The sequence below is a fragment of the Dromaius novaehollandiae genome, chromosome 8, assembly GCF_036370855.1.
Source record: "Dromaius novaehollandiae isolate bDroNov1 chromosome 8, bDroNov1.hap1, whole genome shotgun sequence".
NCBI classification, from domain to species: Eukaryota; Metazoa; Chordata; class Aves; order Casuariiformes; family Dromaiidae; genus Dromaius; species Dromaius novaehollandiae.
In genome coordinates, this window is record NC_088105.1 from 39,545,997 (window position 1) to 39,572,313 (window position 26,317).

General features: G+C 41.2%; 1 protein-coding gene across 7 annotated transcripts in view; it reads right to left on the reverse strand.

The window, feature by feature from the left end:
- DOCK7 (dedicator of cytokinesis 7) overlaps positions 1-26,317 on the reverse strand; it is a 110,038-nt gene that overhangs the window by 20,028 nt on the left and 63,693 nt on the right. For 3 of the 7 annotated variants that reach the window (XM_064516285.1, XM_064516284.1, XM_064516283.1), the window contains exons 20-37: positions 25,936-26,167; positions 24,212-24,376; positions 22,944-23,113; positions 18,817-18,909; positions 17,530-17,619; positions 16,424-16,519; positions 16,159-16,299; positions 15,870-15,983; positions 14,751-14,921; positions 13,933-14,072; positions 9,862-10,031; positions 8,896-9,050; positions 7,754-7,936; positions 7,146-7,281; positions 5,819-5,915; positions 3,273-3,369; positions 2,110-2,244; positions 1,275-1,427 (exon numbers count right to left, since the gene is read on the reverse strand). In XM_064516285.1, the coding sequence (XP_064372355.1) occupies positions 1,275-1,427; positions 2,110-2,244; positions 3,273-3,369; positions 5,819-5,915; positions 7,146-7,281; positions 7,754-7,936; positions 8,896-9,050; positions 9,862-10,031; positions 13,933-14,072; positions 14,751-14,921; positions 15,870-15,983; positions 16,159-16,299; positions 16,424-16,519; positions 17,530-17,619; positions 18,817-18,909; positions 22,944-23,113; positions 24,212-24,376; positions 25,936-26,167 (2,538 nt within the window). The remainder of the gene's footprint in view (positions 1-1,274; positions 1,428-2,109; positions 2,245-3,272; positions 3,370-5,818; positions 5,916-7,145; positions 7,282-7,753; positions 7,937-8,895; positions 9,051-9,861; positions 10,032-13,932; positions 14,073-14,750; positions 14,922-15,869; positions 15,984-16,158; positions 16,300-16,423; positions 16,520-17,529; positions 17,620-18,816; positions 18,910-22,943; positions 23,114-24,211; positions 24,377-25,935; positions 26,168-26,317) is intronic. The other 4 variants (XM_064516287.1, XM_064516286.1, XM_064516289.1 and 1 more) reach the window with 2 other exon arrangements.

A 26,317-nucleotide genomic window follows, 5' to 3' on the forward strand; every position in this document is an offset into this window, starting at 1 on the left:
TGCAGCAGTCTGCTGCAACATCAGTGCTCTGGTCACTGTACTCTCCTCCTGACAGACACCTGATCTGCTCCCCACCCTCCATTCTGTGAAAACTCAGATTACATTAAATCTCTGGGGCTGTTGGCTGCATTATCTGATGATAGCATTATTAAGTTCCAGGTTAAGGTTCTCCTGCAACAAGTTTTAATTTTCCCTCCTCCCTGCTCTCTTTTCGAGCACCCTGAATAGGATGATGCTCAACTTCTTCTCATGAATATAGCCTTCATTCTAGACACTTGGTTTTATTTTGGTCAAGCCTAAAAGCCACAGTCACTGTTGACTTGCTGCTGTCAATCCATTAGCTAGCAGGCCCTGGGCCCAGAACCAGTGGGTCCCTCCAGTTCTGCTACTCAGCGTGGGGGCTCTGACCAAAGCAGAGTAAACAAAAATGTTTGAGGGAGCACTTTGCAATACACAGCTACATGGGTGCAAGTAAAACACGAACTGGAAGAGTTAAGGCTGGCAAATTTCCTGACAATCTGAAGTACACATGGCTTAGTCAAGCTAAGGTCTAATCAGAGGTAAATAACATCTGGGCAAAAACAAATCCCAGTAGCTCTAACTCACCTACACTAACACAGCCCTTTCAGAAGGGATATACTAGCTGTGCCACAGGATAGGCTGCGTGGCTGTTTCTGCTCTCACCTACAGGTATGTGTAGGCAGGGCAGAGGGGATTTCTTCCAAACAGACCCTTGAGTGCAAACTGTCCCTTAAACTGTCACAGAAACAAAACAGAGACAGACCCTGAGTGGAGAAGCAACACAGAGGTTGTTATTGCCATGCTCTCCAGGGCAATAGGGTTTACTGTCACTTCTCATAGGGCCTGCACCCAAAATAGGTCTACATGAATAGCAAGCAGTGAACAAGTGAGCCGTTTGGCTGAAGAGCTTGGAAACTCTTACAGTGGATGTTCCAGGCAGGGCTTTATGTCTTTCCATAAAATGACATGAGAGGCACCTGGCCCCGCGAAGAAATTCTGGGCATACAGCTAAGACTCTGACATCAGAGACTGGACACTCCTGCTACGCCACCAAGCAGCAACGTGAGGCAAAGCAAGATCATGAGCTAGGCAAAGTCACTGACGTGTGCTTCTCTTCCCTGTGCACATCGTGCTTATGTGGATGGTAAGCTCTCCTGCAGCCTTGAATGCTCTAGGAATACACAGCACTCCATACAGCAGTCCCCAACCATTTTACACGTAATAAACCTAGTAAAGTGCATCAAGATACTTACGTTCCCAATCTCAAAGTTTTGCCTCATCAGAAGGTAAAGAGAGGCACTCGCATGTGAGCGTATTGTACTGATACTGCTGCTACAGTGTCTCAGGAGCCTCAGGCACAGATCTGCACACTGCTCAGTCTCTTCTTCAAATAGCAGCTCAGGGAACTGAAAAAATAGCACATGAGAAAACCACTTCTGCCTGGACAGCCAGAAACAAACACTAAGACAAAAAGATTACAGTGATCCTCCACAATGAGTGTACATTAGCATTAGAGGAAATACAATCCCCTCTGTTCTGAGAGGAATGATGCTAATTTATATCACTTCACATTTTCAGTGAGGCAAAAGCAAACTCACTGGCAGCACTAGAAGTTAATTCGTTTTACATCACCCCAACACACCTTGCTCCTATGTTCTTAGACTGATTTACCTCAGTTCCATAAACTCAGGCTTAAAATTTCAAGTCTATTTCCAGTACGTCTGCAGAAATAGGGAAATTGTTTAAATTATGGGCCCAGTAAAACAAATCCATTTTAACTGAGATTCATACAGTCTAAACTCCACCTGTGCCTTGTGTACTCTATTGGGTCTAAGGTGGCCTTTGCCACCTTACAGCCGGCCAGCAGGAACTCGCACAGGTTTGCAAATAGTCATCAAACCCAAAGTGCATGAATACAGATATTGATCACAAAAACCAGTCCGCTTTTATCCACTCCCAGACCACATTTCCTGAAAATTAATACTGCTCAAAATAGTAAGTGCTTGGTGAAGTGACCCCAATGCAAAGAAAACAGCCCCAACCATCACTGCTGCTCAGGATATATTATAGCATCTGCAGAGAATTCACCTTTGAAACCAAAGCCCTCTGTGTGGCGAAGCAGTGTTGGAGATAAAGTGCACTTTGGTTACAGGCCATGCTGTGCAGAAGCACTTTCAGCACCCCGCCGAGGATACTTTCTTTGGACTCCGTCACAGAAACAGTCTGCAGTCAAAAGTAAACCAAGAGTTGCATGAGCAAAAACAAACCTCCTGCGTGAGAGAGAGGGGAAGAGAATAACTTGGCCTGAAAAACCCTTTGGCACTGGGAAATTACCCACTTAGCCAGGCCTGCACAACGCTGATGTTCCTGAATGAACCACAGGCACTAAAGCCTGTGGAATGATGATGCTGACCACCTGATGAGGCTCTGGCCTTTTGGGACCTTGTTCTGCTAGAGGGAGAGACTATAGCGGCCTCTGAGTGGATTATTCAGGGATTCCTGGAAAAGTCCTGAAGCTGGAAATGAAACCCTGCCTGCACTGAAGCCCTGGAGGGGATCAACCTCTCACTGCAAGGGCAGTCAAGTTTCACCCAAGAAGTGCAGCGGCGCCTCCCTGCTAACGCTCCAACCGTCTTAGGCCAGTGGTGCTCCTGGGGCCCAGGTCTCCCTGTGGCTGGATCTGCTAAGTGCACTATTGCCTTCTTCCTGCCTGTGTCCAGGTTTCATTTGTATTGAAAGCAGAGGAGAAAACTGGCATGTGTCCACAGTCACCAGTAGGGAGTGAGGACATAGCTGGAGAGTGCAACCACACAAAAGAGCCTGGAAGCATTCCTGCATCTTGCAATTTAGGTAGAGGAGACTGACCTGGAACTGAATGACTTGAGGCAGATGCGGGAAGGAACTAGAGGAGTCAGCTAGACTACGGCAAGACTCTGGAATTTTTACAGTTCATTAATCTGTTTTATGAACAAACATTTTTTACACTACCGAAAAGGGGACAATTTTCAAGAAGACTGAAGGAAGCTACTGTAATTTAAAACCTGATTGTTGTCAGCTGAGGATTAGGAGAGGCATTATGATCCATCCTGTGGTCAGGTATCCCTTCTTTTGCAGCAGCGCAGTTGAACAGTTCTGATAGCATTCAGGCAGTTAAGTTAAGGCAGGAAGATTTTGTTTAAGAACAAACTGCTGCCTGGCCAGGTGATCCTAATGCTATTACAACATCTCTGCTCTTCTTTTAGCACCCTTACCTGGACAACTATCTCTAACGTATCCAAAATAATCAGATTTGCTTCCGTTGCAAGATTTCCATCAATAAGTGCCTCATGTTCTATCTCTGCCCTTGATCTAATCAGAGAAAAGAAAGTAATAAAATTACATTCTGTTTAAGAAATAGGCCTCCATATTCTCTAGTCAAAAATATTTTCTTATTAGCAGAAAACTCCCAGTTACAATGCACACGTTTAGTACTGGACAACACTACAAGGATATTTCAATGCATCCATTACGAGGACGAGAAGAAAGAATTGTTTTTTACATATACCAGCTTACACACAATTTATGTTTATCATGCTCAGGAGGGACCACACTACTTTTTGACACTTCATTACCCTCCCAAGAACATAACAAATATTTAGCATCAAATTCCAGCTCAAAACTGCTTTAGTAGCATCATAAGGCATGCAGCAACACAACCAGGAACAGAACATACGGTTTTATGTTATAGGCTATGGACACAAGGTGGTGCTACATGAGCGAGTATTTTTGCACTGTTGATCCTGGCAGCTAGACTGATTCTGGTGCAGACTGCATCATTTCAGGATGTGATGTTTGTCCTTTTACATTACATTATATTACAGTTTTTGTAGAATAGTCTCCTCTCTGAGAAAACCACGCGATTCTGCTCTTAAATGCCAGGCACCCACTTTCCTGGAAAGGCTGATGAAGTTCATACACCCACTCACACTGGTGTTCCCAGGAATTCAGTCGTAACCACTTCACTTCAGTGAAATGAGCACATTTGGCAAAGGTCCAGTAGTATATTTGAAGCACCCAACAACAGTTTGTCCTACACAGGTGCCATCTCTGGCATACTTATGCCAGGCCAAATTACACTCAAGGTGTGACCCATGCGAACTGGCTGAATCCAAGCAAAACACGCAGCATAAGGGATGGTGACTGACTTGGCTGAAAGTGTTCCTGGAACCTCTCTTGCAGCAACCTCTCCACTCCCCATGCATGCTGCTTGCTGTGGGAGCTGGGTCACACTCTTACTACCTGCTCTTAAATCTCCAGAATATGAAGGCTTGGGTCCTGGCCCTACATAAAATAATGCCATCTACATTTAGCTGTGCAGAATTATCAATGTGAAAGAACAGTCTTGCTTAATTTGTCATAAAATAGCTCTCCTAACATTAGATTTCAAAGGGTCAGATGCCATCTATGGATGCAGAACACATTTGCAGCACCATGGCTACCAGTAGCAGTTGTGTGTGATGGACCGAGGCTCAGATTGAGCAAATACAGGTTAAGGAGCAGGTCTGTGCAGTTATCTGAGCACATTATTTTGTGTGGAGAGAGATCATCCTTTGACCATCACAGTATTCCACAGCCATTTAACATGTATGTGAGGCCCTCCGGGGAGAAAAGACGGCTTGGACCAAGAGCCAACAGTGAACTGATGAGTCCTGCAGGCCAGATTTTAATCTGGTGTAACTCTGTCCACAGAGGTCTGGAGTTGTATCATGGAGAAGTTTCTTTCTACATCACTTTGTCAGTAGGTCAAAACACACTGGTTATCTGGCCTTCCCAGTGCCTGAAGAGGACCAGAGTCCTGGACAAAACGTCACTACCTAACATAAAAAGAGATGACATTCTTGGGTTGGACAAAGCAATTAGAAGCTGTGAAGATGTACTTTCAACTCCAGAAAGTGCCAGTCTGTCTTCATGGCTGAAATTTGGCCTGCCCTCCATCCAGGCTCTGAGGACCCCATTCCCCAGTTTCTTCAGAGCTTCACTTGAGCTGAGATTGCTTTCCTAGGATTAGGAACAATTCTTTTGCTGGGAGGATGGAGACTGCAGGTTGCAATTTGAGAAAACAGAAAACGTGCATAGCGAAGCCTGAACACAACTCCTGAGCCTTCCAGATTAAACCACAACAAGAGAGGGGATTTTAAAGGAAACGGGTGTAATAAGCAAAAAGAGCTCATTCCAACCAGTTACACGCACACACTGAAAACTTCTGCCAAGCATCACAAATAGTGCTGTGACGACTGAGTCTACATATGTACAAAATGGCAATTTAAAAGAGCTGCACACCAATGCTACAGTACCTGGCTGGTTTGTGGCTTCTAAAAGCACAGCACATGTGGAAAAACAATCAAAGTGATGGATTAGGACAGGAAAGGAAAGCAAGCTTTGACAACTCCAGAATGTTCTTATGGAATAAAGGAAATATGACATGAGATATATATGCTATCTGTAAACACTGATAATGGATCTTCTCTCTAACTTACAGCTTCCTACAGGGTTTTAAGAAGGCAATGGATTGTATTAGTCTCTGAAATTCATTTCAAAATACTAAGGAAGTAAGATAAAGTGGAAAAGCAAAGAGTTAGACAGGCAGTGTCAGACCGAAAGCTATTTGCACACAGCCAGCTCTGTTCTAGCTGAGGGCCCAAACCCGCTCACATGAGGTGCAAGTGGACTGCTGCCACTGACCTCCTATGGGGAGAGATACCCTGAGTTCTTAGAGGAACTGTGATATTGTTAATGTAGAAGGATAAGGCAGAGTTACTTGTCAAGCTTTTCTGTGTTCTGACGCCAGTGAGTCATATCCTTTCTCCATCTCAAATTCTCTTGACTTCCAAATGCGCTCCCGGAAGGACTTCTCTCTGCAGGATAATATTAAAATAACAGCAGTCATCTACTGTTAGTTTTTTGCATGGGTGGCTATTCTAGATTTGTTCACAAGTGAGAAGTGACAGCAAGCCATGACTCCTTAGAGCCCAAGGGCTGTGGTAGTCTCCCAAAATCTTTATATGGTCCCTAATTCTACCATTGCTGAGAGCGACATGAGAGGTGCCTTACACTGCAGTAGTTTTCATCCAAGAGAGTCATGAGTAACACAGACCATTTCATGTGCTGTCACAGGCCAGTTCACCACACAGCTAATAGAGAGAGGCAGCTGAAATACTCAGATCAGGGAGGTATTTACCAGGGATGCTAAGAGAAGCACCTTGTCCAGCTTTCCTTGGACTAGATAAGGAGCCTGAGTCTGGCAAGTCTCAGCAGTCTGATATTGCCGACTTCAACTGAGACGCAGTGATGTTCTGTAGGCGGTACTCAGACCCCCTTTCCCACCTCACAGTCTTTTACATCTTTATTCTCACTACTTGGAGGGCAGGGGAATTTCACTACGCAGTTTGCCAGATCAGTAATTGAAGCACTGAGGCCAGATAAAAAAAATAAAAAAGGTTCCCATCTGTCTCTTAAATAATTCATTAATTTAGAGGCATATCTCTAAATATCTATTCAACTCAGCCCACAATTACTGGTTTACATGTATGAAGAAGCCTGTGGCAGAATAGGAGGCCAAACCTACTTTTCCTGATTCTTGTGTTAATCACCTCCAACACTACTCTCAAAAGAAATAAACAACAAAAGTCATCACAAGGGGGCGCGTGTTACCCAAACTGCTGGCTATTTCAAGCATTATTTTAGCAGAAGCACTCAGGCATTTTCAGAGTGATCAAAAGCAAGACCAGACAGGGGTTTTTTTCCACTCTGACCCTTGCACAGGACATGCTAGAAGGCGGCCCTGAAAGATGCTACGCTGGAAGAAGTTCAGGCAAGAGGTCCCATAAATAAGACATGACCACATATACACCAAAGCAGTAACAAATAAATAGCCTGCTGTTGAAAATTAGGAAAGGTGCAGAGATTTTATAGACTAGAACCAGTGAAGCATGCTGCAAACTGCAAATAGCTTTTCCCTTGGGGGCTCTTTGTCTGGAGCGCTTGATGTGTAGTATCCAACACCACAGAAGGGTGCAAGTACTCACTGGGGATGGCAACAGTAGTTTTTTGATAAAGGGACCAGCACAGAATACATCTTGACTTACCTAGTTGTCCTCTGCTTCTTCGAACCATTTCCTGCCTTGCTCCTATGCTTCCCAGAATAGCTTCTTCAAGTTTGGCTCTCATGTCCTTTGACTTCTTGAATGTCAGACTGTTCATTCTTTCAAACACTTTCTTGCCCTGTAAGTTTCAAATGAGACAGTGATGGAAGATTCTTCCAAACTGAGATATTCAGAGGATTAATAAGTGAAAACATCTTTTCTATATGAAGATAAATGGCAAGAAAGGAATATAGGTTTAGCTGCTAGATAGACAGTCTACCCAGACTCCAGTACCATTCTGCTGAGAGTAAGCAAAATCGTCCAAGAACTGCCCCCACTTCATGCAGCAGTTCTCAGGTGAGTGGCAAGCGGCATATACTGCATAAGAAGTATAAGAAGTGAAAGGAGGCAGAGTCACTTGCATTGCTAAATAAATGTGGAAGAAGGCTAGAGATCTCACAGAGAAATGTGTAGCCTCAGAATTACGAATACAAGAAATACTTAGGAGAGAGCAGGAAATGCCTTTTCGGAGTTGTGTAAAGGACAGGAGTGTAAAGTTCCTCTGCATGCTCTAGAAGGAATTTCAGGAGATTTAAACAATACAGCAGTACCTTGTACTCAAAGCAGGATACGCAGAGATAAAGCAAATCCAGCAGGCGATTGAGCTGCAGCACTGACAGGTCTGTGAACCATTTCTGCAGGACACTTTCATCTGCATTTTTGAGCACCCACAAGAGACAGATCAAGAGGCTACGGCTGGACTCTGTTGAGAAGGTGGAGTGCTGCCTTCCACTCTGAACAGACAGGTCAAGACAGTTAGTTACACTGGGTTTCATGCCCAGACATTTCAATCGTCACTAAAAGGATCTGCATCAGCTACCACCCTGGGCTAAGTAATTACCAGGTAGGAACAGAAGGTGAATAGATATTTTTTTTACCAACAACCAGGATATATACATATACATATGAATGACTTTCTTTTCAGCCAGCAAAGACTCACTTCCCCCAGAATGACTTTAATAACCTCCACGCAAGTTAACAGTTAAACAGAAGGGCTCCACTCATTGATACAAAGAAAGGAAAACTGGATGGGAATCCCACCAGTGGAGTTTTGTATACCTTTTGCTACCTTTGTCTCTGTGCCATCATCGTCTCTTTTGTCCAAGTTCATTTCTCTCATGTATATACTTAGGTCTCATCGCGACCAGTGTCTCACTTCAACTGCGCATAATACCCAGAAAAATGCGGTCCTGATGCAGCAGTAAAGGGAGGAGGAGGGACTGAAAGAAGGGTCTTCCTGCTACTAGAATCAGGGGGATTCCCTTCCCGGCACAGAGAGCAAGGGAAATTGCCCATTTATGTTTTCGACCACATGGGATTTAGATGTGGTAGGAATCTTTGCTTAGGACTTAGAACGTATAATGACTATTGCACTTCACAGAATTTTTATCAGATTTGTTTCAGAAAAAAATAAAATCTTTATCAGGAAAGAGAATTCTTCCATTTTCTGAGCTTTGACGATTTTTATCCCTGTTTGGCATTTTATTATACTCCCTCCAAGACAGGCACAACCCCATGCAAATGTGATCTGTTCCACCTTGTTTTTCACCCTCTGCCTCCCTGTGCAAAACCCAACTGCAAGCTGATAACAGTCCCTACTGCTCACTGATCAGTCCTACAGGGCGTGCATGTGTAAATATTTGCTTATTGACACAGGCTGAGGGTCAAGGAATAGGGAGGGATAGCTTTGTACCGATGAGGTGAGTAGAAAACTGCTGGGCCGGGTGAGCTGAGGGACCGATGTTCCTGCAATGGCCATGGCAACTGTCTGGCTTATCATGCTCCCACCCTCGCTTTCATAATCATCAGCGGCGACGCAGCTTGGCCTCCCTCGCTGATTGTGAGACTCTGCCGAGAAACACATGTATCCCAGTTAATCCCCAAATTCAAAGTTTCTCTCCCCAGCCTCCCTCCACAGTGCTAACTTCACTGAATTGTCTGGGAATGCAAACTAAAAAACATCACATGCATATGGCCCTGCAAGTAAACAGAACTGACTATTATTTGAAGTTACGCAAAGCAACAATAACAATTTTCAAAAGTGACCTAGAATCCATCTGACCTTATCCCGCTTTGAATAGTTCACCCCAAATCTTTCCTTGAAGCTTCATCATTTCATTGAACTCAAAAGACTTAGAAGAAGACTCCAAATTCCAGACTGTTACAGATGATTCTCTTGCCCGGATATGAAATAACCTATGTCCATTGCTCTTCAGGACACTGTGTACAGCAGACCTGAAAAGCACTGCTGATAAAGCACATCTCCTCTTCCTCAAGGAGAGGAACTTTGCTTATCCTTCGGAACTGTTATGGAAATTGTACAGTATATGGGATGATTTTTTAAACAGGTCAGAGACACAGAGGGAAGCTGACCAGACATATACATTCACCAGCCAAAAGTAAACTAAAACACAATGCTAGTTTTTCACTTCACACAAACAAGTGGGCAAATGCAGCTTTTGACTGTTAGAGCTGCTGAGGATACATTTCGCACATGCGGTCTATGAAATGGATGTGAAAACACGTCAAAGTTATCACACTTCAGAAACAGTAACAATCCCATTCAACAGTAAAGGGTTTGGTTGTTTGATTTTAGAACAAAAGCAACCAAATCTTGCGAGCAATTGAAAACACCCTCAAAGCATGGAATATAAAATACCTGTAAAATCATAAAGCTGAGGCACCGTTTCCATGATCACGCCAATCAGAGGTAGATACAGCATAGCGACCCGGGCCTTTACCTGTGGGTCAGAGTACCGCGGATCCGAGTCGTGACTGGACAGCAAATTGTGTACCATATTGATGACCTTCTTATGCAATCCAAATAAACTGTTAAAAGAGAGTTGGGTCACACAGATTAGTTAATATCTTCAAAGCAAACGATACTTTGTAACTAAGTGTCTTCAAAAAAAATCCTGGCTTTTATTTTTAACTTGACATAAACTGTCATTACACAGTATTCCTTGCTCTCCCACGGATTTTACAAACGGTTGGCTTTTACAAATTGGCCTGCAGCTCAGGAGTAATTTTGACTACATCATATAAAATGTACAAAAATCTTTTGCTGATGAGCATAATCTAACCCAATATAATGTGAAGGCTCTCACATTTTCAATTCAAGACCAAAGCCCCAACTCCTGGTACGCTGAAGTATCAAGTCTACTGAAGAACGTTTAGGAGAACTTGGGGAATATGGAAAACAGGAAGAGAAGCTTGAGAGGACAGTGGGTTTAGTGAAACTGTTCACAGCATTTCTTTTTGTTTCTGTCACTATTTACAGAGAGCAATGGTCTCTTAAGATAGAACATCCCTTTTACCGTATCATCAGGAAGTTTCTACTTCACTTCCCTAAACCCCCATGCAGTTATTCAACCACAACAGTAGACTACAGATCAATATTTGTAATTATAAAACTTCAAAGAAATGGAGGAGCAGAAGGAAAAAGAAATCCAAAAAAATGGCATCCTTCATTATTAAGATGCAGGAGATGGCAGAGCCCAAACACTATTCGCTTTTGCAGGGCACCTTGCTTGAGCCTATTCCGTGCTCATGCCTTAAAAACACAAACTGTGACTCTCCCAAGAGCTCACTCTGCCCCTTTCAATTCCCTCAGCCACCACACAGAGGCAAAACTCTCACAGAGCAAATAGCATGTATGTCTATAACTATTTGCTTCTGTAGGCAAACCAGTCCAATAAGACAACTTTACCCCATGCATGAAGCAGCCAAGGAAGCTCATACATTATGCATTAGCAAAACATAAGCTTCAGCGTTCAGACCTGAGGTATTAAAACAAGTGCTGAATTTCAGGCAGTATCCACTTTACCTGAAAAGTAGAGTTGAGTTCTGGTTAAAAAAAGGTGAGAGTTTTTGACTGGATTGTCAAGGGGTTTACAAGGATCACAGAGATACCAGTACAGGTTATGAGGACATCAGCTAGTTGTAGCTACACTTCTTTTCCGTATTTTTAATTTTTAATCCCTCATTTGCTTGTTTCATTGCCTGTATCAATGAGACCCTGAACAACTAGGAAGGAAATGCTTAATTACATGACTGGCTCATTCAAATAAAGGTTAAAGGGAAGTCTTTATATTGTTTTGAAGGAGAGGCATTTAAGCTGGGTTTGTAATAGTTTCAGAGGAACTGTCTGGCAGGCCACGGAACCGCCCTACAGGGGAAATGCCTTCAAACAAAGCAGTGTAGTTAAAACTTAAGAGCTACACGGGCCTCTTTTCACATTTTCCAGAACAGAGCAGGTAGGGTGGTGGATGAATCCATATCAGAGAGGAGGAAATATGACCCCCTAGTCTTTCTAGCTGATAATACAATGAATTGCTCTTGCTGCCCTCTAACTGGTCTCACTTTTGCCTCAGCCCTGGCATGAATTTGTGTCAATATTGCACACTTTTGGAGTACTGACTTTTGACATGAATATGAAGGCCAAATTCTGATTTTCTCACTTGTGTTCTGTAACATCAGTCAATACGGGCAACATGGGAATTATGAAATGAGCAATAAAATTACTACTGGTTAATAATCAAAGCATCACAGCATTGTTTGCAGAGACAGTCTGTTAAGGATATAGTTGCTTGGACTCATTCTTTGTTCCTCATTTCTCCATCTGTCAAATTCAACTTGTTTGTTTCATCCACATGTTGACTCATCTTTCGCACATCAAGTGCTTTGGAAGAGAACTGTCATTTATTGTGTGCAGCAGCTAGCACAGAGGAATCTAACTAAAGAACCACCTTTAGACACTAGGGTACTAAAAAGTCTTTTCTTTGCCAAAAACTTTTCTTCGCAAAATTCCCAATGGAATCCAAATAGCTCTTATAAAATGTGTGAGCTAAAATTCAAGATATTCTGCTAATGGAACAAAAAAAAAGCAAGGAGCAAAAAACATTAAAGTCTCAAGGTTCTGTATCACCTATCAAGATGTCAGGTAAACCTCTGGCACAATAAACAATTACACAGGTATCTTCTTCACTCCTGCTGTGGGACTATGCAACTAGGAAGAAGTTCAAGTTTTTTCCAAAGGGGAACATGGTGGCAAAAACATTTCAATAACAAGCATGTCTGAGACCTCTACTAATGATCTGCTAATGATTCTGTCTGACCTTTAAAACTCTGCACAGACAGGAAAGAGCAGATCTGAAGACAGTGGTTTATTTTACATGGTGCATCTATTGGACCCAAGCAGATTTCAACTCTAAGGCTCAAACACTTCCGTGTAACTACCTCCCACTCTACTTTCTCTTTCCAGTGTAATTCTTCTGACCAGTCCCAAAGGTACATCCCTGGCTGAGATTATCACATGTACCTGGCAAGAATGGAGCCAAGCACACACATAGGGCAGGGCACCAATTCCAAATAACCTTTGAATTTCTGCTGCTATCCTCCAAAAACATCTCTACATAGGCAAAGGTAGAAGGTTGAGGCCTGAGAACAGTTAATGAGCTGTAACTGGGAGGTTACTCTGCAAAATCATAACAAATAAATGCATGACAGGTACAAGGCTAAAGTTCTCCACCAAAATTCAGGAGCTTTGATTAAAATATCTCCCCAGAGCTGAACTGGTATCAAAGAATTCAGTGGGCTTTCTTTGTCTAGCCAGGGTTTGAGAGAGGAGCTGTTTCCAGTGGACACGAGTAAGATCACACTGATAGTTCCTCTGTGCAGCCGGGCACAGATTACCACCCGGATCCAGGGGAGAGCTCAGGAGGCAGCTTAGGTGAGAACAGAAAGTGTGTGAAGAACAAGAGCAAATATGATTGGAGATAGAATCTGATTTCTAACTAGTGGGCAGGATGTGGCTATGCTACAGAAAGGACTTCTGCAGACAGTGTGCATGGGCAAAGATTTGCTGCTTTTTCTGTTTCTGGCCAAAGAAATGGGATTATAGTGTGTTATGTACATGTAGAAGAAAATATTTCAATTTATGGTATCACTTTCTTTTCCAGTAGGAAACAATTAATGGAAATCCACACTCCTGGCATCTCTAAAGGGGCAGAATTATCTATGAATCATCAGCATTTGTTGACTCGGCTGATATTTCTGGGTCCATCCTTAGAAAAATGCCTTTGAGAGAACTTAGGAATGTAGAAGAAATCAATAATTTCCATTGAAATGCATCTGAAAGGGGTAAGGCAGAATACAGCCCTAAATAACAAAAGTAACAGACTGGATATAAGAACTACAGGCCACATTCCTACTTCAAAAATTATGTGCTGCACAGGCTGGGCCATCCACAAACTCTGCATGCTTGACTCTATTTATGTTACCCACAGAGGCCTCATCAACACATCATTTACATTTCTAAAAAGCTGGGAGGACCCCAGGAGGAATGTATTATAACATTAAAAACCCCATTAGCAACGAAGAACTCCTTAATGTTTAAAATTATTTTCTTGTTACAATTGAGAAAAGCTATTTTCCTCTTGGAGCTCCAGAGGTGCCCCTGTAGCCAGCTGGGGGCTCCAACAGGAATCTCTTCCCTTCCTTCTCAGTTGGAAAAATGCTACTGGAATCACATTTATACAGTCAGGGCTAAGGAAGTAAGAAATAAATGGGGCAGGGAGAAAAGGGGATTCTTAGAGTTATAGAACTGATTTCTTAACTTCTCAGTTTATAAGTTTAAAACAACTCCAGTCACAGTGTAGAACTTGCTTGGCATCCACCATTTACTTGGAATTACAGAAAATGCTTGGGGGAAAAAAATGTAAAGATTTACCCTTCTGCATCAGGATCTAAAATGACAGCCAGTTCTGTTAACACAAGCCCAGCCAAGTAATGTTGTTGGCGGAAAGGCACAGACAATTCAAACATATTTGCAATCTTCTGGTCTTGGACATTTGTGGAGAACCCAGAACTCTGTGAATAAATCAAGTTTCAGAAGTTGCATAATGAGGCCCCTGAGAACACAGAGAATTAAAGCCTATAAAATACTGTAGAAGCACCGTACAGAATTGAAGACCATCTCATGTAAACGACCTTTTCCCTCTTTTCTTTGAATTTAGGCACATCTGCTTACATTACACACAAGCTTACTAACTCTTCCATTAATTCTGTTTGTCATTATCACCTTCTCACCTACAGGAGAGTACTTATCAAAGTTAAGCCAAATAACCTTTAAAAGTGGATTAGTTCAACTTTTAACACAGGTATGGATGCTGTTCTTCAGGCTTAAGATGGCTTTAATTTGATTTGGTTTACTTAATTTTAGAACTAATTAATCCACTTGAATGACACACTTGTTAATTCAAATTACCTTTTCTGAGCAGACTAGGACTAACCTACTGTGGGGAGAAAGCACTTTGTTTTGTGAGAAAAGGGTAAAACTGGTCAAAGCCTTTTCTATAATGCCTCATTTATGTTCATGCATTTGTCCAATACGGGAGGTGACTAGGTCCCTAGGGACACAAGGATGTGTGGACACTATAAAAAGAATATTGGTCTTCTTTCTTCAATAATAAGAGAGGCCTCATAAGATTTAAGCCTCAGAACAAAGCTCAACTTGCAATTCCACATAAAATCCTTGTCAGGGAGTACCTGAGAAGTTGCTGAAGACACAGATGGTGATGGAGATGCAGGCGGTGTGAGCAAGCTGCAGGGCAGATTCAAGGTGACGTAGTGCTCATGGCTGCAGATGATGCGAAGGAAGTCCAGTCTCAAAGATGCCAGGTTACTTGGATTTGTTAAGGAAAAGAGCTTTGAAGACACCTGGAAAGTTCAATCCGTAGTACTCCAGTTAGCACCAAAACACATTATAAATGCAGCACCAGCCCCCTGTCCCATCACTGCTCTCAAAAAGCTATTCCACAGCAACAATACCCTAACTAAAAGAGTTTGATGTCATTAAATAGCCATATCCACATTACTTCTTTGTGCTACGGATTATACTTTTGATGAGCAGGAGCCATACACATCCCAACCACCAGCATGCATATCAATACAAGAACTATGTAACAGCCATATTTACATAAGCAAATTAAGAACCATGTACTTGACACATGATATCCATGTCCAATTGATTTCAGCAGGGAGTCGTGAGAATCAGGACGGTACACTTTGTGATGGGTTAACAGGCCAAAGATGCAGGTTAGCTAATCATACAGTAGGCAATGAAGTTCAAAGGTTATTGCTGTTCTTGCCCCTTACTATAAAATGCTCTACAGCAGAGTCAAAACAAAACTTTGTGGTTTGAGGCGGTTCCTCTGCTACAGTGCTGCAAAGAAGCCTCCAAGGCATGATGTAGAAACTCTCCTTACGGAAAAGAGACCTTGCTGTTGGCTGCTCAGGACGGAAGGAGCTTGGTGATCAATATGATCATACAGAGAGAGACCCACTGACAAACCATGACAGTTTGAGCTCTCCCACACAACCTCCTTCTAGCTTTCAGTTCAATTACTCTTCTAAATGTGACGAGCTGAGGGAAATTTTTTTCCTTCTGACAGCATGTCCATTCGCTTCAAAGGAATTACTCCTAATTCACATATAAAAGTGTAATCAGCGGGGCATAAACGCTAAACCACTGCTGGGAACACCACGCCATCTACAAAGACTTGGATAGCAGAATTCTGTCCCTACCTTACTACCTGTCCAAAGGAAGTTACAGAAATAGGCTATGCTATGGCTCACACCTAATTCATGATATTTATCTGCATTCACCTGTTTGTAGCAGGTCTTAATAAGGGCAAAGACGAACCCTCTGTCCATGATAGACAACAGATCATTGAGGAAAAACGCAAGGCTGGTGTTGAGCCTTTCAACCATTTCTGTATCCTAGAGAGAAGGAAGAGAAAAACAGGTAAGAAAATGAAAAGAACATTGTATGGTAACATGGTAATACTACAGGTTCAAATGACAAATCCTGGCCTAGGCACCAACCAGCAAACAAGATGCCAGAGCTCTGGTGCCTGAGCTGTGACCTGGGTTATGTTTAATTGTTTGTTATTACCTTCTGAAACCGAGAGACTATATCACCAGCAATTGTGCTGACCAAAGCAGTTACATCATCCATGAAACGCTCAGGAAAACGATTCTTTCTTGGAGCATCCAGTTTGTCAGCAAAATACAAATGATGCACCATGCTCTTCACCTATAGGAATATAAATTACAATAGTGTCACTTGTAGAAATGAAGGGGAAGAGAAGCACAGTGGTTGCCACTGTGTTTTAAACTGAATTTTAAGACCATAAGTAAGGTGTGTTCAGTTTGCTCACCATAAGTTCAAAGAAGAACCAGGCCTGCTGTAGGGCTGCCTCCCGCACACTCCCACTGCACACGACCCACTGTAAAGCCAGCTCTTCGTGAAAAAGCTACACAGATTCAAATTCAGAGTTAGCCTGAGTCTCAAATCAGCTCACAAAAACAGTCCGCATGAGAAATGGTAGCTCAGTCCATGGAAAGTATGGCAAACAATGAGGTTAAGCAAAATAATAAGTAGGAACATGGCAGCAGTGGTGACATCCCTTAAAGAAACCCCCAACTAACAATGAAGGACAATGTAATGATAGGGGATGTGAGAAATGCTTCACAGAATCTTGCTCCAAAATTGAATTTCAAGTGTCAAAAGAATTTTCCACCCACCCCCAAAAAAAGTTTGGTGCTCAAAGGAGTTTATTTTAAAAGTCTACCTTTCTGCCTGGTCTGATTTTTGCAGGAAAAAGGAGTAAAAAGTGGACATAGAAAGTGATTTGTACAAAGAAACGTTTACTGTCAAAAAGGATTTAAAACAGTAGGAAAGAAAGGTAGGGATAAGAACCAGCTTCTTGATTTCTTTTCCCAGGAAAACCAAACCACAGACTTAAGTTGTCAGTGATCACATTTCTGTTACTCAATAAGTCAAGATATTTTGTCTTTCTGATTTTGTTTAGTAGAATCTTATCTCGTTTAAGAGAGTGTACTTCCAAAGTAACTCCCGTTCACTTCCTGGAGTAACTCTGGATTAACATATAATATAACTGAGGTCAGAACATATCTGTAATGTGAACCATCTAACGCATTATAATTTTGCGCACAAGAATGTATGACTTACATGTCTAGACAGTGCTATTCATATTTTCTGAAACCCAGTAATAAATTGATTCCAAACAGTTTGGACATTAAACCAGACAAGCTATCCCTGATCATTTTATTCTTCCCAATTCAACTTTGTCAGAATATTTCATATTCACTACAGCTTGGATATTCAGAGGTGTTCAGCAGCAGCAGTTCCTAACGACCTCAGAAAAAATCAGGCTATAAATAAAAGAATAGTTTGCATCATGGTTTTAGAATGACTTGACCTCCCTGCCCCACAATATCAATTGTCTTCACTGAAATCTACCTTTTTAGTTGGTAATCGTCCTGTTAATGTTTGTAAGAAACTTGACGTCTCAGTGTGCGAAGACATACGATTACAACTTCGATCCGTAGCCTACGGAGTGGAGATGAATGAATGATGACAGGACATTAAAGTTTGCTGTGGATGGGTTTTGCAGCTCAAGGACAATGTACTTTTACAAAAATACTGTTCCAACTGTAGGCTTTTACTGTCTTTACACCTTTTTATGCATTCTCAAACTCTTACTCATTCATAGATCTGGTTTAAACAAAATGACAACACTTTTTATTGTTTTAAGACATATAAGCTCTTTAAATAGCTGCATGTTCTTATGCACAAAAACACTTAATGCTGCAAAGCATGAAACTTTTCCATAATTATATTTTATCAACATGCATATGTCAGGAAAGTAATACTTCTAACTTTCAGTGCCATACCTCTCAATCTACCAGAGACAAAAGAGGTGGGGATGCACCACACAGTGACTCTGCTATTAGCACAGGGAATGAGAAAATTACTGAAGTTCTTTCTATTTCTGATGAAAATAATTTGCCATGAGTGCGAGTGAACTCAGACTGAACGTTTCTGGAAGACTGGTAAATTTGAAAGGAAGTACAGTTGAGAGGTATGTTCAAGGCGACCATGCAGTGGAAAGCAGCAGGCAATATGGGCTAAGTTAAGTCTTTCTCACTGAAGCTGCTGTTTTCATACTTTGCAACACAGAACAGATACAATTGGACCTAGCAGGTCAGTGGTTCCAGCACTTAAATTTACATGTTTTAAGAGAGAATTTTACATGTTTATCAATTTTGGTTTAATGATATTCCACTCAAACAGTCATGAAGGATTACTTGACTATGAATACTAAATGTTTGATGAAAATGGCAAAATGGTTCACAACATTAAAAGAAAAAGCAAATATGGACAAAACTATGCAGCTGTGATTAATGTTCCCATTAGAAATGTGTTCCACCTGAAGCTGAAACTAATGTTAAAAAACAGAGAGAAGAGAGGAGAGAGAAGAGAGGAGAGAGAAGTCACAGCATTTACATTTCACAGACCAGCAACCACGGAAATGAAAGAAGGGGACATGGTCACACATTTTGAGGTTTTTCATGCAGTGTGGTAAGGTGGTGGGGGAGAAGATGCTAATTTATAAAATAAAACTCGCAAATTTTTCAAAAATGAAAAAGCAAACCACCAAAATCAGAATATACACTGAAAAGAAGATATTCTACAGGGAAGCATCAGGGAAAACAAAGCCAGAAAAACCTCTACTGAAGACACCACCTGTGTTGACTCTGCACTTGGGCTGGGGTTGGATCCCCATGGGGCTGCTTTTGGACCACCAGTGTTAACCCAGGAATTGGAGCGGTCTAAACCCTGGGCATGTAATAGAAAGCAGTTGGGAAAGGAAAGAAATATTACATGTTGCATGCCATACAGTAGTCAAATTTTAGTCCTTTAAAGCAATCAAACTGCGTACACTGCAAACACATCACCAATTAGTACTGTTAAAGCAACCTGAATTCTCAGGCATTTGTTGAGAAATTTTAGTCTAGAGGATTTATTATAATACCTCATCACACACACACACCCCCCACATTAATATGGTCAATGGCTCTGGTTCAGTCTGTCCTACCTGTAATGCTTGACATTCAAAAACTATCCTCATCCTGAGAAAAATCCTGCTCTCGCTTCAATCAATTTAAATCCAGTCACTTCAGTAGATGGAGCCAGTTCACATTTACAACAATGCAAAAGAGGAAAACTGGTGCACAGATATGGAAACCACACAGGCTGCTCTGTGTGGTTTCCAACACTTTTGATGTAGACTACCTGGTAGCCCACACTTTACAAGCTCTACAACTACTACAGAAACAATTAGAAGCTTTGAAGAGAGTCTCAGCTCTCACAAGGTTTCCTATTCATGGAATAAAAATCTAGGACTCTTGGCAGAGTTAACCCTGTGAAAAAGATTTCACATGGACATTTGGACATTTTCTCTGGGCAGTGTGGCAAACAGAAGAAAGAGGACGTATCTTATCCAGAACCTGCTTTTCAGGAGAAAAGTTTTTTAAAATCTTCCTGCTTTTTAAAAGCTTGATCTAATTTATACTCAAAATTCTACTCTTGCAATGGATCATATCTGCAAAATTACCATGGATCCCTCCTCTCTGTCCTTTCCCTTCTCCTCTCAAGACACTCAGAAAGAAGAAAAGGAAAAAATCCAACTTGTTTGTCACTCAGGATGCTCCAAGGTCAGAGATATTTCGATGGGATGCAGTGCACTCCATGGGTCCCATGAACCAGATCCCATGGACTTGACTTTGAAATGCCACAACCAAATAGCTTTTCCTTATAAATTTCACAAATTGGTTTCAACTCTCACCTTAGAGAACTTTTGTTCTAGTTTCTGTGCCAGCTTAGGGCTTTCCTCCAACACATGCATGAAATGTGCAGCCCATTTCATTGCATAGACTGTCATCAACTGCAAAGTCCAACTAAGAACAGCAGTCTATTTCTCTCAACAAATAAAAATCCAGCCCAGGTTGAACCCAGGCTGAGATCAGTAACCTAGGATTTACACCATTAATCCACTTAACTATCCTCTATGTAGAGTACAGCAATGCTATAATTTTGCTTCAGATGTCCAATAAAAAAAAAAAAAAAACTGAACACAGAGTATTTTCATCTCAATTACTTTTTAGAAGAAACAAATCAAAGCTCTCTTGCCTTGCCCAGGCACATAAACATGCCTGATTTTGCTCAAAGTGAATTAAAGTCAAAAGGACTTGGCAGAATTCAGAACTAAGCTTGTATTTTGCAAAAAAATTTTGAAAATGCCCTTTTATCACACTCGCATGTCTGCTCACATGCTTTCTAATCATGTCACTGAACTGGCCCGGGGTATAAAATTAATCATATACAATGCTGGCAGGAGCAGGAATCGATTCGTAAAAATCTGAAGAGGAAAGAGACTCTCCTTTCTCCCCTCCCTCAAAAATGAGTACAAGAGCTTCTTGCTTATCAGAGCAACTTCAAAGTTCACAAAACTCCTAGTAAATGCTGTTCAATTTGGGGGATTTACTCCACTTGCTGGATCAGTACAGGTACATAACAGAGGTTTGTGAAAATCCACATTCAGAGCAATAGAACTGCACAATCTTTTCTGCTTCTTCCCAGCACATCTCCAGTATTTTGGGAACACTCAAAGTGTAAAACCTCATCATAGCTCTTTTTAGACACTTAATAGATTTTATTTAGTAAGTAATAAAATTTACATGGCCACATTCACAAATGAAGGCAAAATAAGTGACAGACCTAAAACCTCCTCTATTATGCAAATGTGCTATAATCTTCTAAATCCTGTAAAAGAGATGACTATTTGGATTTTCAGAATTAAGTAAGAAGCTCATATATGAGTGACTTAAAGTAAATCTTCCAAAATTATCAAATATCTTACATTACAACAAAAACCAATGCAAGACTGGACTCCAAAGACTTCTACCAAACAAATATTATTTGTTCTTTTTCAAAAAAGAAATCCTCCCATGATGGATTCTAATTTAAAGTGCAGGTTCCCTGTTTGGGAATATGTGCTTAAATCATTACTTGGAGAAATAGAATACAAATTTTTACACTCTCCATATTCATTTCACATCTCAAGAAGTTTCTCATATATGTCCATTGACTTCAACAAGGAGAAATAATCACATTTAACCAAAAATCTGTGTATTCAGACTGAGCCTAACATCTGATACTCAGACTATCCTGAAGGAAACTTCCCTGTTAACAGTTATCCATACATTAGGTTTTTTTTTTAAACCCTGGAATATATCTCCAGAAGAAAATCTCTCTTCATTTTCTATTGTGATATTCACTAAGCCAGCACATGTTAAACTTCTGATATCCTGTATAAATTCCATATGCACTTTATCACCTATGGCACTTCACAAAAGGTCACAGTTGTTTAATTAGCAAGATATCAAGGCAGTCTTAAACTACTTTAAAGTCTTCTAAATCCACACTTTGATGTAAGAAATAATGATTTGCCTACCCACACTTCTTCAGCCTCCTATTTGGTGAGCAGATCAAGTCATTATTCATTTAAAATTGATGACCTCTTTCTCAAACTATGTTTTTCTTGCTCTTGTAAAACACAGTACCAACCAATGCTAAGCCTGTCTGGTCAGCCTGGTGACTTTATTAACAAATTTGCTTCACTGATTTTCCAGAGAATGGGATGTAAAAATTCTCTGGAAGGGCAGGAAGTAATCTATGCTGGAAGAGTGAAGGGTCACAGCTGGGAAAGTGTTTCCTTTTGGTGTAAATTATCGCAATTTAAAAATACGTATATATAAAAAAACCCAAACTCTAAAGAAAGTAAGGCGCTCTTCTGCAGTAACGGATTTACCAAAATGGAAGGTTTGGCCTGGCTCATCCCACCTATTTTAGGCACAAAACTGAAGTGCTCAGATTGGGACTGTAGCAACCCTATGTACTCTGCAGTCAACAGAGAGGGACAGGCATTTCAGCAGGCAATTCACATCTTGTGTGGCATAAATTATCTGTTGAGCAGCTTTTTTCTCTCTACTGATTACACAGGAAGCCCAGGCAACTATGGTCCCAAAACAGGCAACACATCTGAGGCTAAGCGGCATAAATCTAGGCCCTAGCATGCCATAAATATGCATGGGCACAGAGCACCTAACGGCTGATGTAAGGCCATCAGACACTCCGCGCTGATCCGTCCGCATTCACCGGAAGGTCACTTTTAGCGAGCAATAAAGATGTGGGGAGTCAGAGAGGGTGCAGAATTAGCACACTATAAATTCATGCTGCAGCTCAGCTGGCCAGGCTACGGCTCACTTTCTAAGCATCTGAAATCCTCTCTGGAGCACGCAGGGACTAGGATTACTGCCTGCTGTGTGAACATACCTGCTCTGGACTTAAGTAGAACAGAAAGCATTTGAGCAACTATTAGTGCTGAATGCAGAAGAGGAGAGTTTGGGTTTGGACGGTAAGATTGGGATCACAGGGTGGCAAGGTAAGCAATGCAAGGTTTGGAGAGACGTAACAACTGGTAAGAGGATATGGCTGCTGGCCACATGAAAAGTGAGTGGTAAAACCACTCTTATTCTGCTAGTCTTGGGAGGACAAGTCCACAAGGCTACTACACTTGTGAAATTAACACTGGCATGGATGGTGTCTAACAAGTCAAAGAGAGAAAAGTCACAAATTTCAGAGAGTGGAGTTCCAGGTGTGTTATCAGCAACTATGAGAAAAAGCCTGAGAAAGGGCCATAACTGACTTCTTTTAATAGGAAAAAAACACTAAAACTTCCTCATTATTTCTTTAAAGATTAATTAAAAGATGCTGAAGTTCCTGCAAGACCCTCGGGAGTGCATCCATACCTTACTGCCAATGATGGAGCGAACTTCATCATCTGGTGAGGTGGGGGTCCCAGATATATCTGGGTTGCTGTTGCTGAGACTCCGTGAGCGGTTCAAGTTAAGGCTTGCCGGTCGGACAGCAGATCGAGCCATGGTGGCATAATGCACTGATCCCCCTAAGCCACCAGGACCTACAGGGTCATACGAAAGAACATCCTGTCACACCATCAAAGCCTTGATCCCATGCTGCTCTGCACCACTCTGCTGCAACAAAGCCTTTGTATAACTGTCCAGCTAGTAAGGAAATCTTTCAATGGCTTAAGGTAGCCGTAACACCCCCCGTGCCTTCCCTTGCCTGGCTCTGCAAAGGAGGGTAAGCAGCTGGGAGAAAGGGATGGGATTAAAATGCTATTTTTCCATTGATCTGTGGGAAGCAGAAAACTCCCTGTGGATTTAGAGATACGTTTTGAGCTAAAGGGATTATTTGCCAGACCCCAGACTGGAAATCACTGAAGAACTAGGCACAGTTTGAAGTACACAACTATCCCAAACCCCTCAGAGGTTTTCCACTCTAAGAAAGAAGCAATTTATGTGAACAACAGTCCTCCCAAAACCTAGTTTTCTGTGGCTTTCATTCACATCATCTTTTTTCCCCATGCAGATATATCTCCTGCACTGCAGCCTTGTTCTCAGTGTAGGGTGGAATTAATCTGTCTCCCTCCTCCATCCAGACACCTATTTTCAAGTATTTCAGACTCTTGTGCCACTGTATTAACTTCTTCTGGAACTGGCTAAAAGTTCAAAAGTACTACTGAAGGAGACTGGGAGGCAGGCCAGGCCAGGATTGTACTGCGTCCACCTACTTGACACAGAAAACCAAGCTAAAAAGTAATATTTTACTATAATTTTCTATATATTAATAGATATTAATATATATAATATTAATATTATATTAATACTAATATTAAACTAATATATATATAATATTATAATATATATAATATATATAATATTAATATTATATTAATGCTAATATTAAACTATATTTCTATAATTTTCTTTTTTTACTTTGACAGTGACACAGTAACTTAAGACCATCAAACAGTTAAACCTCTGACATTGCTAACTGTAATTAAATTCATCTTGTAAATGGCTACACTGGTTCATTGGAAAAGTTAATAACAGGGCTTGGCATGGAACCAACAGTAGAGCTCAGTGTACCTGGCCAGCAAGGGCTTTCTGCTTGCTTGTAACAAAGTGTGGCATGAGACAAAATAAAAAAGAGCTACCTGGTGATGGTGAATTGGGATAGGTATTGGGTAGGCGAAAAACATAATAAATATAGGAAGCAAGAAGGCTGTTTCTGCCATGCTGGTCCTGGTTTCCGTCCAAGTTTTTGTGAAGTCTGTTTATAATCGATGCCATTGCTTCAAAAGATGCTTGTCCCAGGTTAACTGAAAGTAGTAAGTGAGTAGTTTATTTTAGACTTCAGCAGTAACCATGATCAAATCTTAAATGTGCATTTCATCCACCTTCTAAATTATAAGCAGTGAAGCCTGTCAGAGTATAGCAAGCATTTCTCAAGAAAAACTGAACTGGTATTTGGACCAGGTTAAATAAACAACTGAACAAGAAGATAAGTGTTGCAGGGTAAGTGTCCACGTTGTTAATAACAAATTTAATGAACTTAGGTTCAATTTCTGGAATCATCTCAACTCTAGCCACCAACCAGAATGATGAAAGATCAAGTCCTTGCTTGATGGATAAAATCCTTTGGATATTCACCATATTTTTCTCAGTTAAATAATTACTTCATTTAAGTTTCAGCCAAAATATACAACGTATCAAAAAGAACCACTCCATTCTGTGTCTGAAAAAAATCTGTTCTAAAAATGAGCACAGAAAATCAGACATGGACTTGGGGTAAACATTCTAAACAAATTAGGCACAAAGCAGATCAGCAGCTGGAGACTACAAATCTTTAGTTACGTAGAAGCTGGACACTGAAGTCATGAATCCTTCGTACAGACAAACTAACCCAAACCAGAACACTTAAAGAGTGAAAGAGCTTTCAAATAAAAAAAGTAAGCAAAACTTCTTCCCACAAACTGCCTCCTCCATAGTTTGTACTTGGAAGCTGCAGCCCTTTTAGGTGACAAGAATCTCAAAACCAGCAACACTGCAAACACACTGCCGAGGTCTCACTTCTCAATCTTCAAATCTGTCTCCCTGGTAGTCCCCTTGCAGTCACTTAATCACCTCCTCCAAGGTATGCTGATGCACAGCATTGCTAAGACAACTAGGTGCACAAATCCCACTGATTTTCAAAGGCTGATGTCAATATATTCCAACTATACATTCATTCCAGGTCCTCCAGAAATCTGAGGTAACTTGTTTTACAAGGTCCGCCATACCAGTACAGCTTGCTCTCCTCTCTGGTGTGTTCAGAAAACAAACCAGTAACTTATTCACCAGTGTCTGAATTCTAGCCTTCCCTACTGACAAGTTTAATGAAATGCTCAGTTATATCATTTAAGCATAGCCCACAACAGGGAACAAAAGGAGGGATTATTTATGCTGACTGTATCAGATCCACAATAGTTACAGGAACATACAGCACCTACATGTTATCTTACCTACTCCAAGCTTTTCCAAGGTGACTAGTGAGGTTGCAAATCTTAATTTCTAAGTGTCAGTATGGAGACACCTTAACAGGTTCCAGTGCTAAGAAAGCGCTGAGCATCCAACTCCTGAAATACAGGTCCCTTTCTGGTGTCTCAACTTGGACACTCAAATTATAAGCCATTCTTGAAAATCTTTGTATTAAATACTGCTCCTGTGTATATCACCACTGATCTGGATGCCAGCATGTTTTATTTTGAAGATACATCGTATATTAGCAGTACCAAAAATAAAGCATAAACATGGACTTTTTATTTCTGCATATATACAATAAAATTAGAAGTGTCAAACTCTCAGCTATGTAATTCTCTATAAAACTTAAATAGAATACCTATTTGGCCTGCAATGACAGGAGGTCTTACTACCAGAAGAATCAGTTTGTCAAGCAGGAGATGAAGAAATCGCACTACTGGCTCCAGTTGAGAGGAATTTAAAGCTGAAATGCTGCTCTTCAGTTCGTTTTCCAAGTTGTTTTCCATAATTCTCATGTCTCCTATTCGCACAGGGAACATGTGCTCATCCAGAGCATGGACAAGTGCAAAGAACTTGTCAAGATAAGGGTCCTACACACAAGCAAAAATGAATAATCAGCAAGAAGCTCCCAAAGCAACTCTGCTTTCTGTGGATTTGTGGCCTCCTATTTGGCCATTTAACGTCAAAAAATTAGCAGGAACTCAACATCTTTCAGAGCTCTGCCCAAATATCTAATTAGT